Source organism: Paramacrobiotus metropolitanus, unplaced genomic scaffold (assembly GCF_019649055.1).
Source record: "Paramacrobiotus metropolitanus isolate TYO unplaced genomic scaffold, Prichtersi_v1.0 Parri_scaffold0000026, whole genome shotgun sequence".
NCBI lineage: Eukaryota > Metazoa > Tardigrada > Eutardigrada > Parachela > Macrobiotidae > Paramacrobiotus > Paramacrobiotus metropolitanus.
Window position 1 is genome coordinate 140,535 of NW_026570246.1, and position 19,568 is coordinate 160,102.

The 19,568-nt window shown below is 43.4% G+C and overlaps 3 protein-coding genes and 1 long non-coding RNA gene across 8 annotated transcripts; 3 read left to right on the top strand and 1 right to left on the bottom strand.

The window, feature by feature from the left end:
- Nucleotides 1-176: 176 nt before the first annotated feature.
- On the bottom strand, nt 177-1,482 carry LOC129587763 (uncharacterized). 3 transcript variants are annotated; one of them, XR_008690399.1, is made up of 4 exons: nt 1,330-1,467; nt 1,129-1,273; nt 802-938; nt 177-250 (listed from the first exon to the last, which is right to left on the bottom strand). It is a non-coding gene; the product is annotated as an uncharacterized LOC129587763 (long non-coding RNA). The 3 variants fall into 3 exon arrangements; XR_008690400.1 differs by lacking the exon at nt 177-250 and having other exon boundaries at nt 652-938; nt 1,371-1,482; XR_008690398.1 differs by lacking the exon at nt 177-250 and having other exon boundaries at nt 652-938.
- On the top strand, nt 463-3,095 carry LOC129587760 (uncharacterized). Its single transcript, XM_055481659.1, has 5 exons — nt 463-963; nt 1,141-1,276; nt 1,599-1,694; nt 2,268-2,365; nt 2,653-3,095. Exons 1-5 carry the CDS (start codon nt 675-677, stop codon nt 2,772-2,774), a joined length of 741 nt encoding a protein of 246 aa, XP_055337634.1. The 5' UTR covers nt 463-674; the 3' UTR covers nt 2,775-3,095.
- Nucleotides 3,096-3,396: 301 nt separating this feature from the next.
- On the top strand, nt 3,397-7,237 carry LOC129587891 (uncharacterized). 3 transcript variants are annotated; one of them, XM_055481837.1, is made up of 8 exons: nt 3,397-3,826; nt 4,056-4,278; nt 4,372-4,517; nt 4,608-5,402; nt 5,507-5,564; nt 5,647-5,754; nt 5,900-6,848; nt 6,904-7,237. In XM_055481837.1, the coding sequence occupies exons 1-8, from the start codon at nt 3,619-3,621 to the stop codon at nt 6,967-6,969; spliced, it is 2,553 nt and encodes an 850-aa protein (XP_055337812.1). In that variant the 5' UTR covers nt 3,397-3,618; the 3' UTR covers nt 6,970-7,237. The 3 variants fall into 3 exon arrangements, with proteins under 3 accessions (XP_055337812.1, XP_055337810.1, XP_055337811.1); XM_055481835.1 differs by having other exon boundaries at nt 5,900-7,237; XM_055481836.1 differs by having other exon boundaries at nt 4,104-4,278; nt 5,900-7,237.
- Nucleotides 7,238-9,081: 1,844 nt separating this feature from the next.
- Nucleotides 9,082-19,369, top strand: LOC129587890 (serine/threonine-protein kinase WNK1-like). Its single transcript, XM_055481834.1, has 9 exons — nt 9,082-9,551; nt 10,729-11,429; nt 11,500-11,519; nt 13,748-14,150; nt 15,015-15,172; nt 15,323-16,412; nt 16,478-16,573; nt 16,985-17,426; nt 18,448-19,369. The coding sequence occupies exons 2-9, from the start codon at nt 10,823-10,825 to the stop codon at nt 18,812-18,814; spliced, it is 3,183 nt and encodes a 1,060-aa protein (XP_055337809.1). The 5' UTR covers nt 9,082-9,551; nt 10,729-10,822; the 3' UTR covers nt 18,815-19,369.
- Nucleotides 19,370-19,568: the final 199 nt, after the last annotated feature.

The following is a 19,568-nucleotide window of genomic DNA, read 5'->3' on the forward strand; positions in this document are numbered from 1 at the left end:
AACAAAAGAAAGGTCCATGAGATTTACGAAAATTGCTAAATTTTGATGGACAGAATACAAGTTTACAGGCTACACCTGTAACTGCACTGATTAAAACCGAAAAAATGTTGTTCGAGGAGAAAATACCACTGTGAATAAATTCGTTTAGTCGTTGAGAATTTTTATTTCATTCATACCTGGAATAGAGACCGCCCGTTGTTGTTCTCACTGATTGCAAAGAAAATCACAACGCTGGTTCGAATGAAAAACCCTAAATACAAAATACATTGCTGTATTTGCCGTGATTCAAAGAAATATGGACGGGGGGTAATGCTACTTCCGGCAAATCAAGTTGTACTGACTTTTCACAATGACCGTGTTAAGAACACTCTTTAGGAATTAACAATCCGAAAGCAGGAATTCCCAGACTTTTATTATACTAGTACCGCGAGTATTTACATGTTAAAAGTAAAAAGTCAAGTAAGCCTGGATAACTTAATTATTCAGTATTTTAACAAACAACGCTCGTGCAATTTTTTGAAAACACCAGAATGTTTTTATGTGAGTTTATGTTATACAATATGTCAATTTGTAAATTTTCAGAAATAAATCTAATGGAATTACAATAAAGAAATTGAATATCTATAGTATGTATACCGTTTTGCCCAGCTTACAAATCAATCGATTTTAATGGCATGACCTTTTCTGTTTTTGGCATAATCATCGCTGTGCTGCTACTCGGATTACTGTGGTACTTTTTTGGTAACCATACAATACCGCGGGCTGAATATGACAGTTGTTTGCCAGAATGTAACCCTTTACCGGAAGAACGATCTGTGACAATTGTAAATGAAGAACAGGAATCTTCTTGCACGCCGTGTAGTGGATCGGTTAGCATAAGAACCGATTGTTCGGCATCGTCTGTTTCTTCGGATCCAACAAGCTCCATACGGGCACGCCTAGGACAACAAAGCCTGAGAAAAGGTAACCAGCTAAAAATTAAGCGTTAACAACACCTAGGCCTACAGTTTTACTCGGAATCTACGTCACTATGCTCATATTTAGTGTTATACGCTGCACCGTCTGTGCACGCAATAATTTTACTGTAATCATGTGATAATACAAATATAATACAGATATTTATAATACTTTCTCGATCAGAGGAACGTGTTTGGGGATTACGGAAGAAGCACCATCAAGTCCACGAATGGGCATTATGTAAACTTCTTCAGGGTTCATCGGAGTGCTTTACCGAATCCGAGTCATTTTTGGTGCATTTCTTTTCTGATGGTGGCTGGTAAGAAATATGAAGATACAGCGATACATAAGATTCACCTTCAACAGCACTACCTGCTCAAAATAGACTAATCATAGTGGATGATGAACAGTACCCGATCGCGAAGTAGCCAACTCTTCTAGGAGTACTGCTTAGGAGTTAGGAGTTTGCATTTTCAAAATGTGATTGTCATAGATTTATCATTGATGTCCTATTTCCTACTCGTAGGACAGCCTTACTTTGTGTGTACAAGCATTTTTCACTTTATTATAACAACAACTGGTTGCAACTGAAGAGTTTTTGCTGCAGTTATACGTACAGCGATAATTCATATTTTTTGTAGCGAAGCATGGTTACCCAAGGAGTGCATTCTGCCGAATACGGAGAAGAACCGTTCTGATATCATTAAATTTAATTACGACCTTAAACGGAATAAACAGTAAGCGATGTAAGAAATTATTTAGTTTAGCTTAATTACTACTGAAGTAGATGCATACACAAATTGTACAAATGCTTCAGTAAAACTGAAAGATTTGGGGTATTGGTCAGACAATAAATCATACAAAAATAATGGACCGAAGACAGGTTTTATGGCAGTGCACCATGGCATAATATAATATTAGTTATCTTATGCCATGACACCACTACAACAAATTTTTAAAACGCAGCAAAGGCCAAAAAGGTCACTAGAGTATAAACAGAAAACCCTCTTCGCATTAAAGCGCTTTCCATATCACACATCCTTCAGTTTGAGTAAATCCACGTCCCTTAATTTTTTCCGATGCGGTGACCAGTCACCTCAATCCGCTCGAGCTCCACCTGTACATGTCTTATTTCGACGCTACATATGGTGAACGCAGAGCTTGTGGCACTTGTGCCTCGCATTATATACATAGCTTCCTTTACGCCAAGATTGCGAAAAGAAACCTCAGAGACCAAAAACACCGTTAAACTGTCACATCCTTAAGAATCAAAAAATTGCTTCGTCAAAGTTATTTATGTGTTTTACCAGGTCCAGTTTGCGTAAAAATTCCTCCTTAAACCCAGCTCCAGATGGGAAATGCCAGAGAAGGAAGGATGACGTGGCGAAACAACCGGCTGCAGATCACGGTAAACATTGAGGTCAAGTGCACGTACAACTTGAACAACTAGTCATAGGCGCTTAAGAGTTAAGACACTGCACGTACCTATGTAACAGCCATGCTAACCAACAGGTACTGTACATATTCCGGCTTCTAAAAAGTACATTGTACCTCGTATTTCTGAAAATCTGTATTTTACGTTAAAATTCTAAATCGAAAGACTAATTTTAAATCGACAGTAGTGTGCGCGAGTATAGTACGAGTACCGAGTACAGTGGAAGTATTGTACGGCAACTCTTTCGTATCATTCCGTAGATCAGTCAGCGGAACAGACAACGTCAACAGATCAAAAAGGAAGTTGCATTTTCAACGATGGTTTGGTGACGGAGCTTGGTGTCACCAGCAACACTCATCCCGCTTCTACCCACGATGCTTAATCTTACTTAAACATGTAATTTTTGTGTGCTTTAAGGTTCTAATATGTTTTAATGGAAACGCGGAAGAAGCTAAACGCTGCACATTAATTAAATGATAGCGCCTTAATAAAGTCGAAACGTTGGGCTAGCGAATACTTGACGACAATTAATGAACATTTAATCAATTAACTGACAAAGCGTTTACAATATAATTGTTAGTTTAACCGTAAATCAGTAGTTCCAATTTAAGACTGATGTCGCCCTTAGACTGGCAGACATTCAAAATATACTCGCTGAAGCATGTTATGCACAAATACTTTGCATGCCATTACCGCACTGCTATGCAGCGTTTTGTGCTCGCTGCCGTCAAGCCCAGAGTAAAGTAAAGTCGTGCAACAATGAAATGACCTTTAAAAACCTGCCCCATCCACTACGACATAAGCTCGGCGGCCCGTGCGATTTGCCGAATGTTTGTTTCACTACGACGCTAAAGAATCCCAACCGGCACAAAAATCCATCTCGGATAAAACCGGTAAACTTGCAAGTATTCCCACAATGAGCAAAATGATACTTGTGCTACGATGCTGCGAATGAACAGCAGTGTCGTTGTGCGCTTCCGAGGTTCCATGTCCGGTGTAGACGATGTCCACAGCACTCGCATAAAGACAACGTCGAAACATCTTTTGTCGGCTCACAAGCTAAACTGCAGGCACAGTTGTCTCTCGCAAAATCTCTTTGTTTTTACAGTTCGAACATGGTAATAATCTAATAATCCTGTACCGAAGGAGTTTTTTTTCACACGCATGACTGTAGAGAACTGATGACAGTTGATTTTGCACAATAGTTTAACTTAGTGGCCGTGAGAATGTGCCAACTTGTTTTGGGGATAACATTATTCCTGTTTGCCGGCAATTACATTATTCCTGGTCGGAGCTTACTTTTGCAACCTAACGGCCGATTACAGTACATGGACTCGCATCAATCCAAAACATCGTCGATCTCGAACTTTTTACCTCTTTCTTCGCTGCCTCGTCCAGCGGATAAGCGCTTATCATACGCCTTTGATCGTATTCGTAAGTTGTAAATTCACGAATTGCCACTTGGGACAGTCCACTGTATAACGCGTGTACTGTACATCACAGTACAATTTTTGGGATTAATTGTAACATACTGTACTCATATCATAAGTAAAAGTCTTAGAGTATGTGGACCCCATAATTAAAGAATAAACAACATACTGCATTAAAGTTAGATCAAATTATTTTTGACATTTACCGTAGCTGACAAAGAACTATAATTTAGAGGCAGGCTGGTATAACATTGATCCCAATGTCCTTTCGCCGCGTCTAGTCAATATGGAAACGGCTGACGAGTGCGTCCAGAACGAAGACTGTCTGGGTGGCCAGTGCGTGCAGGATAGCAATAAAGGTCACCGGGTGTGTGCCTGCTTAAGGGATTCCTTCCGGTACAGCATTGCCAACGGACTGGATGTCTGCCTGAAATGCCGTAATCTCTCAAATTCCTGGTAATTAAGAATTTGTACAAATTATAAGTATTAACAAACCAGATTTTGGTGATCGAAGTGTGTAGCATAATAATTAACTGTTTCTTTACCTAGTTCGTTTGACGACGAATGTCAGTGCTGGGATAAGCATGCCGAATGCAAAATTATTGGCAATCAGTCAAAAGGTCACTGCCGGTGTCGATCTGCCTATGTACCGGTGCTAAATCAGACCACAAATGATGTGACTTGCGTAAGACGAGGTAAATATCACTTTTGCCAAAATATTTTTATTCAGCGAAAACAACAAGCGTTGTATGTGATGGATGATCTTAACACATATGCGTGTACAGGCGGTATCAACAGCATTTGCGAATCTGACGACGAATGTCAACATATCAGCTTTCTGGATGCCGCGGGTAATCCCTTACCGCCGTTTTTCGTCCCCACCGTCCGTGTTCTTCACCGTCCAACCACCTCGACAACCACCACAACTACCACGACCACAACCACGCCGCCGATCCGGGTGGTGCCCGACAGTTACGCCGCTGTCTGCGTGCCGGTTATCGACGTGGCCGAAGCTCCGGGTCAGGATCGCGAAGAGTTGGGACAGCCCATCCTCATCGCTCCGGACGAGCACGTTAACCCGGCGAAACCCACGGGGTCACCCGCCACCACGCCTAAACCCCATGGTCAGCGGATTCTACCTGACCCAGAAGTGGCCAGTGTCAACGATTCCTCCAGCACATGGGACGGCGACTTCATGATGTCGGAGGGAGCGGATAGCGGCGCCAAGACGGTCACGCCCAGTATTATTCTACGTACCCGGTTGCTGTATAAGCGACAGGTGCAAGCAGCAGTAGCAAATCCTGGGGAGGTGCAGCGTAGCCAGGTTGTGCAGAATAATCCCGACCCTATGGAAAAGACGTGTCAGTGTCCGGATGGGTTCCAAATGGTGCCTGGCAATGAGTACATGTGCCAGGATATCGATGAGTGCAGTGACCTTTTCCCGGATTCCGGTTTGGACCCATGTAATCCGCTGCGTGTAGCGCATTCGGCCAGTGTCTGTGTTAATACGCCCGGCAGTTATCGCTGCGAGTGTAACGCCACGTTTGCCATTTCCAATGGAATGCCGCCTTCTGGCATCTGTAAGGCAACCATTAAAATCACACATTTCTTGAATCATTTTAGAGTCATTCTTAAATCATTTTTCTGCCCTTGATTTCTTACAACATCACCGGTATAATTTTAGGTTGCGAAGACGGATACATTCCTTGCTTGGATGCCACAAAATGTGTGCCTTTAGAAAAGTACGCCGACTCCTACAATGTTTATGTGATATACATTTTTTATAGTATCTTGACCTCAAAATCATCTGCTCATTTTATACAGCTTATGCGACGGTGTTCCCAACTGTGCAACCGACTGCAGCGATGAACTTTACCCTTTTTGCAATTTTAATACGCGACGACCTTTTCCCGACCTAACCCGTTACCCGCAGTAAGTTCAGTGTTTTATTCTTATAACGAAATTTTCCTACACGCGGCTTTAGCTAGAGGCAGCTAAAAATGGATACCAATATTTGCCAATAATTCCCAGTAATCTTATGTTACTTAGCGGTCAGTAGTTAAACTTGCGTGCGTAGGTGTCATGAACCTGATCTGGAAATCCCTCAACGTTTCGAGCCGGAAGCTGCTCCCATTCCCGTACCGGTGCCCGGACGCGGCACAGTTCTAACCGATTCCCGACAAGAAGACAATATCCCACTATCAGCAACGAAAACCGAACAGACCCATCACTTCAGCCTCCCCGGCACCGATATCATCGACATCCAAACCCAAGACAGTACCGCAGATCCGCAGTTAGAAGGCCCCGGTGTCTTCGCCGAAGGCTCCATGTTGGATTCCGTTTTCCAGGCCGAAGCGAAGGAAAACGTCACCACCTTACCTTCCACAGCGCGACCGGTTCCTTCCACTCCGATCTCTAAGGTTAAGGTCACTTCACCTAAGCCCGATGACATCAGCGAAAATGACGTGCACACATTGCCTCCAACATCCCTTAATGTCAGTAAGACCAGTACAACAGCCACACCCATCAGTGCAACGAAGATACCAGGTAACGGAAATGGTCGCGTAACAATGGCTTCCAGCGTGCCACCGACACGAGCCACCACACCGCCACGCAGTACCCGCACCACAACTGTGCCCACTATTTTTACGACAGTCGGCGTTACGACCAACACCGTCCCCTCAAAAGCGCAGACGGCCAACGATACCGCGGACGGACAGCCCACAAAGGTCACTCCCTGCGACCGGAACACGACGGCCACCATGCAGGCCACCATCACGCCGACCACCACGAAGAAGCCCACTCCGCCGGCAGTGATTGTCTCCGCCGATTCGCCCACCGTGGCAGTAAAGCCGGCACTGATCAGCCCCAGTCAGGGTCACATTAAGCCGCATTCCGCGGCGCACCCACCGCGTCGTATCCAGGGCAATCTGCAGGCAGCACTGGCCAGTGCGCTCAGCTCCAAGGCAATCGGCATTAATCCAGTGGGTGCAGCGCCGTCCAAATCCAACCGGCCGTCGCCTATGGTAGCGCTGGCTAATTCACTGGGGGATATTGATCAGATTGAGCCCTCTTTTGCAGTTGTACCGGTCATCCAGGAATCCATCGGAAGTGCTACGCTTACTCCGTCGGAGCGTGATCAGTTGAAACCGTTGAAGCCGCGCGATGAGGAGCAGTCACCGGATCGCCCACCTAACCCACTGCCGACTCTGCCGGCCAACATCACCGCAGCGCTCTTTCTCGGCTATACACTCATTTAAAGCGGAGGATTCTTCGCCCACGCGGTTAACCTGTTTAATTTTGTAAATTTACATCTGTACATTGTTAGTGTTCGTAAGCTTTTGACAGCTCAGGCTCTTTAGCTGCAAGCATGCGTACATTTTCAGAAAATTATAGAACATATTAAAAACTAATACTATCATAATCAGATTCAGGAACACTGGTGTGATTGCAGTGACTGCATTGTATCTCGTATCTATATTCTATATATACGTAGACCGTATAATCTATATCCGGCGTCTGGAGATTAAGTATGTATTATGCAATGATCCAAATCAGCTGCATCATGGGTAATTATTTATAATTTAATTACGGGCGGCCACATGAGATAACCTTTAAAATTCCTGAAAAGAAAGAAGGTTGTAAAGCAGTACAACGCTATCCAATAGGATCTATAATTATATTTCGATTATGGTACACCAACACCACGGGTCTCATCTCCGCCGCCGGTTAAATAATTCAGAAACTGCAATATTAATGAGTCAGAATTTACGAGCACCGCGTTAAGAACACGTAGAAGTTTTTTTTGTTATCCGAGAGTGCAGAATCGAATAATCCAGATTGTGAGTACGATCGCGAGTACTCGTAATCCAGCATACAAAAGCTTTGCGCTGATAGGAAATTATATTTTCGATGTTTGTTTTTGCTTAGATTTTAAGCTCTGGTACTGTACGCGCAAATACTGTATGAATGATTTTAAGGTTTAGGCAGACTTGCTATCTCCGAGCAACTGATTGTGAGTACGATCGCGAGTACTCATAATCCAGCATTCATACATACATTGCGCATACGCTGTTAAAAAATTTAATAATAAAATTAATTTTAATACAGTTGTAGGGAGGTAAGTAATATAATTAAGTACTTAATACTTATTGTATTAAGTAGTTGAAAAATAAAAAAAAACAAGCACACTTAACAACGTACGTTATCTATTAGTGTTGTAACTGTTTGTTTATTACTTAACTAGGTATTAGATATCTATACGGTATTTGACCTATAAAAGTTAATATTAAAATTTAGTAATATCTATACGCGTATAGAATTGTGTGTATTTACGAAATTATACTGCGTACGGACCGAACCGTTTAAATAGGTGTACCGTGTATTCTGAATTTTTTTGACGTGTAAGAAACGTTAAAATGTTTCATACCAGTTTCATAAGTAAGTAGTAGTACTTTCTTAAAAAATGATTGAAAATACTACTCTAATCTAAAACAAATGCAACTAAAATGGCTATAAAAATAATAATATTATTTTTATGGAACTAATTATTAGCTGCTTGTTAACGTTTATTGTGTACTTACAATTTTCATATTATATTGTGTATATTTTATTGTGTACAGTTTCATATTAGGAAATTTTATAACATAGAAAGAGAAATTAACAAGCATCTAAATTGTAAACAATAAACAACCGCGGGATGACTCTTTCTGCTACATATGAGCGGACATAAAAAAATGCGGTGAAACGAAACTTTTGAATGGTTCCATTTTTGGTTTCCGCCTAGTCAGAGCGTGTACATCTTGGCTCTGCCAGGCTGATATCATAGCGCGACACCGTAGTTTCGCGGCTTTCGCCGTACTCCGTAGACAACCTAGACAACGCATCCAAGAATCATACGCGCCACTTACAATTCATTCTCCATGACCCAGACAGTCCAAAAGTAACGTAACGCTCAAAAATTGCCTTTAACACCTTCATACTTGCCGACAATCGCACGCATCCTGTTCCATTAGCTTTTACAATACTGTAAAAGAACAGGAAAATTCTCAAAGAAAATCAGTTTATAAATGTGTACCCCTGCATACAGGCAGTGCAGCGATTTATGGGCGGCATGGGCGGGCTCTAGCCTCTCGCACAGCTCGTTAACACCAACAGTACAACCGCGCTAACGCCTTGCCGCCGTACTGACATTGGATCCGCCTCCCTCCATTGGTGCGCTACGTTCAGACACGAAACGAGAGTTGGCCCCGTTTTCCGCAGCACGACTGCAGTTTCAAGTCGCGACTTGCCATCTGATCTCGTTTTCCTTTCAGTGTGAACTGCATGGCGCAATATTTGCGTATTGAGCATTAAAAAAATTGACGCAGTCACGCAAGTGTTTTTTATGATTACGGTTTCTATCGTTAACCTTCAGATCCAGTGATACCCGTATTGTTCGCAGTCTCTTCTCTGCAGTGATAATTTTTCTGTATGAATGGCCTAATCGCAGACACTGTGGACGGTTGAGCCGATGAACGGTCCCTGTTTCGCGTCAGGTTTTGTGCTACTCTTTATCGGGAGTTTATCTGAAGGATTAACGCCTCCAAACAGCAGCCACTCCATCAGTTCCGTATGAAGGATTGGCCAGATAAGGCTGATAAACCCTGTTTGGGTCGCGAATTCCGCGGAGTGTCTGATTTCTGGTCGAGATTGGCTTGTTAACTGCCACGAGGAGGATGTCGCGAAGGGTGAGCGCTCGCTTAAGTCTTTGAACTGCTCGACATTCGTTACTTCCCAGAGAAAAATTAAAAACCTAAAAATACAAGGAAAAGTATAAAAGTGAATTAATCTATCGCTAGTACGAATTTATCAATTTGCACCAAATTATTTCGAAAATTACCGAGTTTTGCTTGTGGAATATTCACAAATGCGTCTTTGAAACTGCGACGACACTAACTTTCCAGCAGAAAAAACCTTCGTAACAAGAGTAATTGGATCGGTACCAAGTTCGCTTTGAAGAACTCAGTGGAATTATCTAATGTTAACTTTTATTGAGCAATCGCTCGTGACTTGTAGCAAGCCATTGCGAAACCCATAAATTAGCGTATGCGACCAGTCCGTTCGTCGTGTCCAAAGTCCAGAGTGCATAGGAATTTTCGATTTTATGAATGACTTATGTTAGTCACTTGATGCATTTTTTGGACAAATGTTTACCTGGTTTACTGACATGTCATTCGATATAATTTTGATAAGTTTTCTGTTGTTATCGCATTTTTATCGTTATATAAATCGAATAGATTATTCAAAAATCAGCCTAGTGAAATCGGAAAAATCAATTATTCATATCAAAGTTGTGTGGGTGCGGATGCAACGTTTTGAATTTTTTAACCTGGACTTTAGGGTATGAACAAAATTTTTATCACATATTCGGTAAAATAACCGTTGATTGGCCTTTTGTTGCAATGACTTTTGACTTTTTGTCAACGCTCTATGAGAGTGCCAATATCCAGGTGATTTGACTGATCGGAATGCAGCAGCAGGAATTAAGAATGAATAAATTCCGATAAAATTAATCGGCACGCTTGAGCATTTCGGCACATTGGGTCAACTGTCAACGGCGATCGTTAGCATACTAATGCGCCCTTATCAACTGTTTAGTCATTGCGTAAACGATAAGATAGTAAATTGAGCGTTAGATCGCATTTGCACTACGCATAATTGTGAACGATATTTATTGTGTATTTTCTTAATTATCAGTCATAATTTGCGCCAGGAATTACGCACTTCAGTAAATTGAACACATTCTTTTAGTAGATTGTTAAGTATATAGCCGTTGGTGGGCACGTTTCGTGTGTATTGAGAGTAGAAAAAATCTTTCCCAGAAGTTAGCGCACTGTTTGTTGATTGATGGATGTTATTCGGCAGGTAGTCCATTATGTTGATCGCCGACAATAGCACAGTGGATTTGCCTTTGACGTGAGAAACACTGTCTGAAGAGAGCGCGGCCTGCCTGAGTGCCATGAATGGTAGTTGGTCGGACAAGGAGATTGAGGCACGAGACACCGCAGGAGACGATCTGGATAGTGTACTGCTGGACAACCCCCCAACCATCCCATCCCCCATGCGTCTGAACGCCGAGCACGGCTGTCTGGTGGGACAGTGTGACAACTGTCACTATCAACCTGATTTGGATGATGTTCTACCTGATTGCTCATGTTTACACTGCGCCGACGGTAGTGTACACGGTAAACAATCGACATGTTCGCTCTTCCATACTCGGACACCGCCGCCGTCACTAACGCTGGTCAATGGCGATGAGCCGCGCGGTGAGGACGATGCGACGGGTCTGGATAAGACCCGCGAACAGGACACCGCGTCACCCTTAAGTAATCTACAGTCGATCCGCACCGGAAATGAAGACGACATTAACCGTCTGGTGGAGAATCTACAGTCGCAGACGCGTAACGCACAGGATTATGTTGAGGAGGAGCAGAGTGAGCAGGAGAGTGATGAGAAGGTGATTGATTCCTCGCCGACGGGACGCTTCGTTAAACTGAACGTGGAGATTGGACGGGGATCCTTTAAGACGGTGTATAAGGGCCGTGACCGTGAGACGGGAGCTACGGGTGAGACATTTTTGTCCGCGAAAGAGAATTATTGGCATCTATTGTCCGGGGTTTGTTTTTTCTCTTGCAGTGGCGTGGTGCGAGCTGACGGTGAGTTGTGATAATGAGCCTGTGAATATGTGTGTTGTGTGCGGGAACTGGTGCGCTCACTGACACTGCGGCGGGCGCGAAACGGCTGAGACAGCATTAAGCATTTAAACATATTGCGTTGCCATATGAAATTATGACGTAAAGGGCAGGCGTATACGCAGCGGTAGGGTGAGCGGAGTCGTATGACGAAGCAGCGGTGTTTTTAAGAGGCGGTGTGACACTCTGTTTTCTGTACACTGCGGAAGAATTTAACCGGTTCAAGGGGGAGCTACACTGCTGCGAACCCAGTGGTCTAATTCCACGCCATATGTCCATTTCGATTCAGGTCAAACTTGACATATTTTGTATCCTTTTGCCGACTGCTGTTGGCTGCAGGCGATCAATACGTTTTGCATATTTTTCCAGTGTATTTAAATGCAGTTGTGTTGATACGCGTGTAATATAAGCTGACATCAGGGCTTTCTCAGAATTTAGGACACTTTTTACATGTAAACACATTGAAATCTGCGCTAATCGAATAATTTTTAGCGTTTCTTTTGTACTTTTCAAATCAGCCAGAATAATTAAATTTTTGAGATGTCGTGTATACGACTAAATGGATTGAAATAAGGGAGAAACGATAAACACGATGAAATCGTTGAAATTGAGATTTAAGCATTTTGGTGCTGTGTTTCTTATTTAAAGTAAATATTTTACCGGTGCGCTGAATACGGCGAAGGATCACAGATACAGGAAAGACCGAGGAGCAACGTGACCGTGATTGATATTTTGTTTTGCTGCCAGAACCAAATTAAATCTACCGGAGAATAAAAACACCTTGGTAGCAGATTTTTGTTTATTTTCAAAGAGCACATGCGGATTTACCTTGACTGCTTAAAAGGCACGAGATATGCAACCTTGACGGATGCCTCGTCACACACTGCATCCCGGTGCCAAAACGCTTTCTACCTGCGCGTAAGCGGCCACGGGCACTGGTATTAAGCGTTTTTGTTCGGTTATTTGTTTATGACTGCATTACTTAAGTTTTCAAGGAATCTTGATCACAAGTTTCCCAATGGACAGTATTTTAGAGCGCAGTGTTTACAATTATACGGCGATTATTGCTTACTTACATTTGGGTTACCGTAGGATTACTTGCCTGAGTTAAAATAACAATTTACGTTTGGCAATCTTGTTTGAAATATTTTATAGTAAAATTCTAGCTGTGTCGCAGGAAATTTTTTAGGTGACTCTCAAAAAGGCGAACATTTGTAGGTAGCTCGCGAGGCGTTTTGAAGTGAATAATACCAGAATTAGTGATAATTGTTAATGAACATATCGTTATCAGTTAGAGTAGGAGGACGAGCCACGTAGTCGTGCCGTACTATTGTCCACGGCGCCAGACATGTTTATCGTAATTTTCGCTGTTAGAAGCGATAGTTATCCTCCATTAAATGCATATTCTTGGTATGCGCGCCATAGATTCACATTGTGAATGGCATTAGGTGGGAGCTTTATTGCGTGGATTTGTAATGCGCAGTTTGCGCACTATCTTATCGTGGCCATCGGATTAGGCGTGCGGGGTTTCGGCATCCGGTGATCACTGGCAGATAGCCCCGCTTTAATAACAACAACTTATGATCTCGAATTAGACGCCTGGGCTGATTTTGATAGGAGTGTTTGCTTTGTGGAATTAAATTTAATAGTACCAGTGTATTTTATTTTATTTGTTAAATTATGCAGCCAGACCACATGGTTGACTCCTTAAAAATGCAACGATAAATTCAGAAGAAATTAAAGACGGATAAATGTATTTTAGTGCGAGACAGCATCTGTAATGAGAAATTTGATCGGCACTGCAATCGTATCAACCCATGGGGAATTTTTTAATTATGTGCCAGTCTGCATAGTTCAATGCGATCGATTTTCTATATACACAAATACAATCATGTGATCCAGGTCAGCATTATAAGAGCTGCAATAATATTAAGGCGGTTTATTGAGTATCGAAGTTTTTGTTCCATTTTCGGCATGGACAAACAATTTATGCTGTAAACTGTTTATGTACCTTACGGCGCATTGTAGTGCAGTGAAATTCGCTTAGCCATGCTCTTGTGACACAATCAATGACGAATTTGAATAATTTATGCGAGTGCCTTGTTGTCAGTTGCTGAACCGGAAATTGTGTCTTCGTAAAAGAGATGACGAGAGTGGTAAAAAAAATATAATAATTTGTTGTTGTTCAACAGAGTAAGAACTTTCTCAAACCGGAAAGACAGCGGTTTAAAGAGGAGGCCGACTTGCTGAAAGGTCTGCAGCATCCCAACATTGTGCGCTTCTTCGACTACTGGGAGGCGCAGAATCCGGCCAAGAGCAATCTGAAGTACTTTGTCCTGGTGACGGAACTCTTGGCATCCGGGACGCTGCGCACGTACCTCAAACGCTTCTCCAAGATCAACATCAAGATCCTCAAGAGCTGGTGTCGACAGATACTGCGCGGCCTGAACTATCTGCACTCACGGGATCCGCCGGTCATCCATCGGGATCTGAAATGTGATAATATCTTCGTCCTGGGCACCACAGGCTCGGTGAAGATTGGAGATCTGGGCCTGGCCACGCTGAAAACCAAAGAAGGCGCCAAAAGTGTTATTGGTAAGGGTATGGTGTTAAGACATTTGGTACAGTTTAGCGCTAGCGTTCCGCGTATAGTGTGTGCGCACGGGTGGTGGAGTTTTGCCTGTTTGTTCCTCCTCGGACATGCGTAAATGAAAATGGGGTTTTGCTGATTTTCTCGAGGAAATCTTTAGCACAATCAGTTGCAAATAACGGGAATTATCTCGGTGTGCCCATATAATTAGGACAGGGAATAAATTCTTGTGCTTAATTAAAATTTTGCTATTTCACAGAATAATACATTTTTCGATTTAAGATAACGGGGGCGGAATCAGAGGATCTGCTTTAATGTTTTGGTGCATTGGATTAGATCTGTTGAATTGCCTTTGCGGTGGTAATGACAGCGGATGTAATTTGACTGGAGTTTGTTTATTTAAGTGGAACGCGCGCGTGCAGACAGTGCTTGATAAGTCGAACACGGACAACGAATATGTCTGCTACCGAGTACCGAATACCTTGTAGGGCAGTTACGCTTACGCTTCTGACTCAAGGCAAATAATTACTCTGACCAGCAGAAAAAAAATGTGACTTTCGATTAATGGCACACGTTAACGGTGTATACACACATATACACGTTGGCGAAACGATTGAGACTGGTGACTTCGGAGAATCAATAAAAGGGCATAAAAATCATAAAAATATTTGGTTCCGGTTAACTAATTAAAAAAACTGCTTAGGCTATCAGACTGAGAATTTTGTAGTTATTTTGGGGTACTAATTGGCGATGCAAAGTGTTTGTTTTTGAAGCGGAACTAATCCACATTCCCGCATTGCCAGGAGATGTAGTCTGTGCACGTGATTTCTGTTTGACGTTATTGTGTATTTTGTCATGATTATACACAGGCACGCCGGAATTCATGGCACCGGAGATGTACGAAGAGCAGTATGATGAGGCGATCGATGTGTATGCTTTTGGAATGTGTATGCTGGAAATGGCTACTTCGGAATATCCATACAATGAGTGTCTGAACGCCGGCCAAATTTATCGACGAGTTACGGCGGTAAGTAAAGTTAGGATGTTATTTCGATTAATGTCAAACTGTAAAAGAGACAGAGCCCGGGAAGAGAGATGTATCATCTAACCGTATTAAATGTCTCTCGACTTGTCTACATCATCAAAATCTGCCTTTCTCTCTCCCGCACACATACAGGGCGTCCGACCGGCAGCCTTCGAGAAGATTGAGGAGCCGGAAATAAAAGAGATCATCGATCGCTGTATCCGCTTCCAGAAGGATGAACGCTATTCCGTCAAGGATCTGCTGGCGTTGGAGTTTTTTCTGGAGGACAACCAGGTGCGGGTGGAGTTTGTCAAGAAGGAAACGGACATCCATTCCACCGACCCGAAGGTGTTGCTGCGCGTCCGGGTGCCGGAAGCCCGCGCGGTGAAATTGAAGTACCGGGAAAATGAAGCCATTCAGTTTGAGTTTGACACGGTGGAGGAGAGCGCCGAGTCGGTGGCCCAGGAGATGGTCAAATCGGGCTATCTCATGGAAGAGGATCAGCGCGCCGTGGCGAAACAGATTCGTGATCGGGTCAGTGAGATTATCAAGGAGCGGGAGCTGTTGAAAACGAAGAAGAAGCCCGATGCGGCACCGCCGCCACCGGTTGCTGCGACGGCCACACCGGCCCCGTCACAGCCGGCTTCGGCGCCGGCAACCGATATCTCCAACAAGGAAATCCCCCGAAAGCCGCCGGTGACGGAGAAACCGGAGCCGGCGACGGAGCCATCGTCGTTGAAAAGTACCGATTCATCCAAAATAACGAAAGACATCTTGAAAGAGCTGGACGAGAAGTTAACCAACATTACCATGCCCACGAAGAAGCCAAAGGGTCTGGATATTCCCGAGACGCCGACGTACAGCGCCTCCTCTACACCCAACCATATCACCACGCCGCCGCACGCCATCCAGCTGCCCAATCAACCGGAGACGTCCAACGGAACCGGGGTGATTGATCGGTTAACGCTGAAATTGGCGGAGTTGTCGGGATCCGGTGAGGAGCACGTTGTGAAGCAAGTGGCATCGACGCCGCTCATGTCGCCCCATGAGGTGAAAGTCATGTCGCCGTTGAGTGAATCCACGGCCAATGGATCCGCTCCGGCGACCATTGTCCCGACGCCCGTTGTCCCCGTGCTGCAACCGGTTATGTATTCGGCGCCGGCGACGGTTACATCGCCGATCGATGTGGCCAATGTCGATGTTATTGACGGAGTAACGGAATCCAGTTCATCGGCAACACTGGGTAAGGGTTTTGTTGTTTGAGTGATAGGGTGAAATGTGATTTGGACAGCGTTTTTTTAATGGTAGAAAAAGCTGCCAGCGACAACGAAGCTCCGTCTTCTAAGGATGTTGGACCGGACGGCATCCCCGAGGCGGAGAAGCCGCCGTCGCAGATTACTGCAGGTATGTAACCACTTACGCCTAGACTAGTGAAATATGCCATATTTGCTAAAGGGGTTAGTGTTTCCGGTAATTTCATCATAAAAAGGTTGATTGTTGAAAACTAGCTTGATTTATTGGTAATTACAAAGGCGCAATGAATTCCAAACGTGAATTCACACCTGACAACACCCGTATCCTAAGAACGTGTACTTTTTAGAGGGTGACGCAGATGTTGCGAAATGTAAGGAAGTCTCGGAATCGTTTTTAAAAATTCGAAGTTTAAAATATTGGCTAACATGTGTTTGAAGTTACTTAAGGATTTTACCTGAAAAAGAATTTTTGCCATACAAAAATCTGAAATTTCAATAGGCATGTTGGACAGTTCGCCGTTGTGATGTTTGCTTATGGTAACTGACGTTGTGGTAATTGTAGAGCTGCCCGCTTCGATTCCCACAACATCTTCGGCGTCATCCCTTCCCGCGGTGGCTCAGTCATATGCCGCATCGGTTAGCAGTACGCGCAAAGGTCGTTTCGGCGTGACAACCATCAAGGACGCCGTGACAACGTCCGTGATGCAGAAAGCCCACTCAGTGGTGTCGGATGATAATCGGAGTTATGTGACGGACATCAGTAATTCATCCGGCATTACCATGTCCTCCAATTCCTCCCAGGGCTCGGCCAATGGGGAACTGGCGCATATGAATGTCGAACGGCAGTCACTGGAGAATTTAAACAGCATCTTCGCCATTGAGCGCCTGTTTCGTGATCATCCACACAATCATAAGACACCCGTTCTGCGCGCAATGTCCGTCGATGATGATGATCCTGTGGCCACGGAGAACTGGAATGATGAACTTAATATCATTTTAAAACGGTAGGTGATTCACATTGGTTTTAATGTGCATTTTTTGGAAAATAATTTAAAGTAATAAACGTTATAATTAACTTTAGCATTTAGTTTGGTTTGCTTAAATTACCAGGATTGTGATTCATTTAATTTTTGTATAGTTTATTCTTTATTTTTTAACGTGTTTTTTTTTGTTGTTTACTAACGCTTTCTAAACATAGCTTCCAGAAACTGCGAAATGTAGTGTTTGGTAATACAATCGTCGAAGGTTGAGGAAATAACTGAAAAGGCGAAAAAATCTTGCGTTATTGCGTCGGTTTGGAGCATGTAAGAGATACGACATTCTGTTGTCAACAGTTTGTAATTATTTCCGTCAGTAATTGGTGGGGGCATTTTTAGTCGATCGCGTGCCACATCCGAGTCATGTTGGCAGGATGAAGAATCGTTCATAATTACATTCGAGTAGATATCAGTTTTTATGACAGAGCACAGCTGTTGATGACGCTTACAAGCTACAAATGAAGGTTTTGTAATCAGTTTTCGTGCGTTGGCAGCGACTGACGTGTTGGTTTATTTTTATGCAAATTATTCTTAATGTCCGTTGATAAATCCGCCTGTTAGCCATTACTGTGATGTGTATGTGAAATGCTGGAGCATCATCCCGAATCAGTGGAGCTTAAAAGGCATCTTGGTCAGAGATATTTGGATGATCATCCATTTGCAAACTTTTCCCTTGAGTGAACGATGAACAAGCACTTCGGAAAAGTAACACTATAAATCTTTGAGCTGATTTTCTCCCGATTCTCCTACATAACCATCTGTGCATACGTTTGTACAGTTCATACATACATAAATTTTTAGGTATGGCGCTTTCGTGGTTCGACCGAATCGTAAAAGCTTAAAAATTACGTGAAATTAAATGTATGTATCCAGTTAGAAAATAATTTAAAGTAAAACTGAGGCGTGATATGTGATTACCAGGAAAATAGTGACACTAAGTACACTCGCACTTATTCAGAAATGTTATAGTGATGATGTTTTCTTATAGGCATGCCAAAGAGCGCGAGGCTTTGTCAGTGCGTCAGCAAGAAGAACTGCGAAATTTCTTCACGATGACGGGTTTCCGGCATCCCATACCGAATCACTTCCGCAACGACTCACGCCGGTCCTCCTTGGTGGATTCCGTCGACACAAACTCTGGGCCGCTGGAGAATGGCCATCACGAGGACTATGAGGAGGAAGCTCAGCGCTCCCTGAGCGCATCCCTGCGCAACTCCAATTTCCGCAGTCCGCGCAATAAACCCGGTCGCCGCAAGGTGTATCGCCGACGGGCGGCTACCAGCAACCCCACCCAGTCGCCCAGCAGGCGGAAATCGCCCAAGATCAGCCCCGATAAAGATCAGGTTATAATATAGTTGCCGGGCTGATTTATTTCGGCATGGAGGTTGTCTTTTTGATTTTTGTGCTTTCAGAGAGAGCGGGAGAGATGGTCGGGTCGGTGTCTCCCGTCTCTCTTTCTTTCTCAATTTTTCTCTTTTTTGCGCTCAGCCCTGCTGTTTCTCTTTGGCTTGGCTCGTTTGTTAGGCGCAAAGCAGAGGAAAAGGCAAACCATTGTCTGTGAAGAGTGTTTCAGATGCGATAGAATTTTTTCGGAGATTTGGGTGTCCTTTTTTTAATAATTTATGCCCTCGTGATGTGTGCTGGCATAACTTATTTTTCGACCAAATACGGCTTTAACGGAATCGGATGGGAGAATGTCTTTTTCATTAATTTATTTTCTTCTTTTGTTTTACAATCTGGAGATTTTTTCTCTCTCTGCTAGGTAGAGAAGAGTGCGTGTGCGTGTGTGGCTTTTTATTGTATTTGATTGACGGGCCTTTTTTTCTTTGATGATCTTGCGAAGATACTTCTGCAATTTTTTGCTGTATTTTACCAATTTTGGCCATTGTAATAAAGTTTGTTGTACAGGATTGAAGAAACATTGGCGGCATGTCCCATGTGTTGTGAGTCAACTTGTGACCTAATAATACTTTCTTGCAACACGAAAACATTTTTGCACATATATTCATGTCATTCAAAGAAACGGCAACGGTTAGACAAATGAACAAAATTTAAAAGTTAAATTAGATTCCTGAAACATGTTGAAAAAGGTCCTGTAATGTCAGCGTT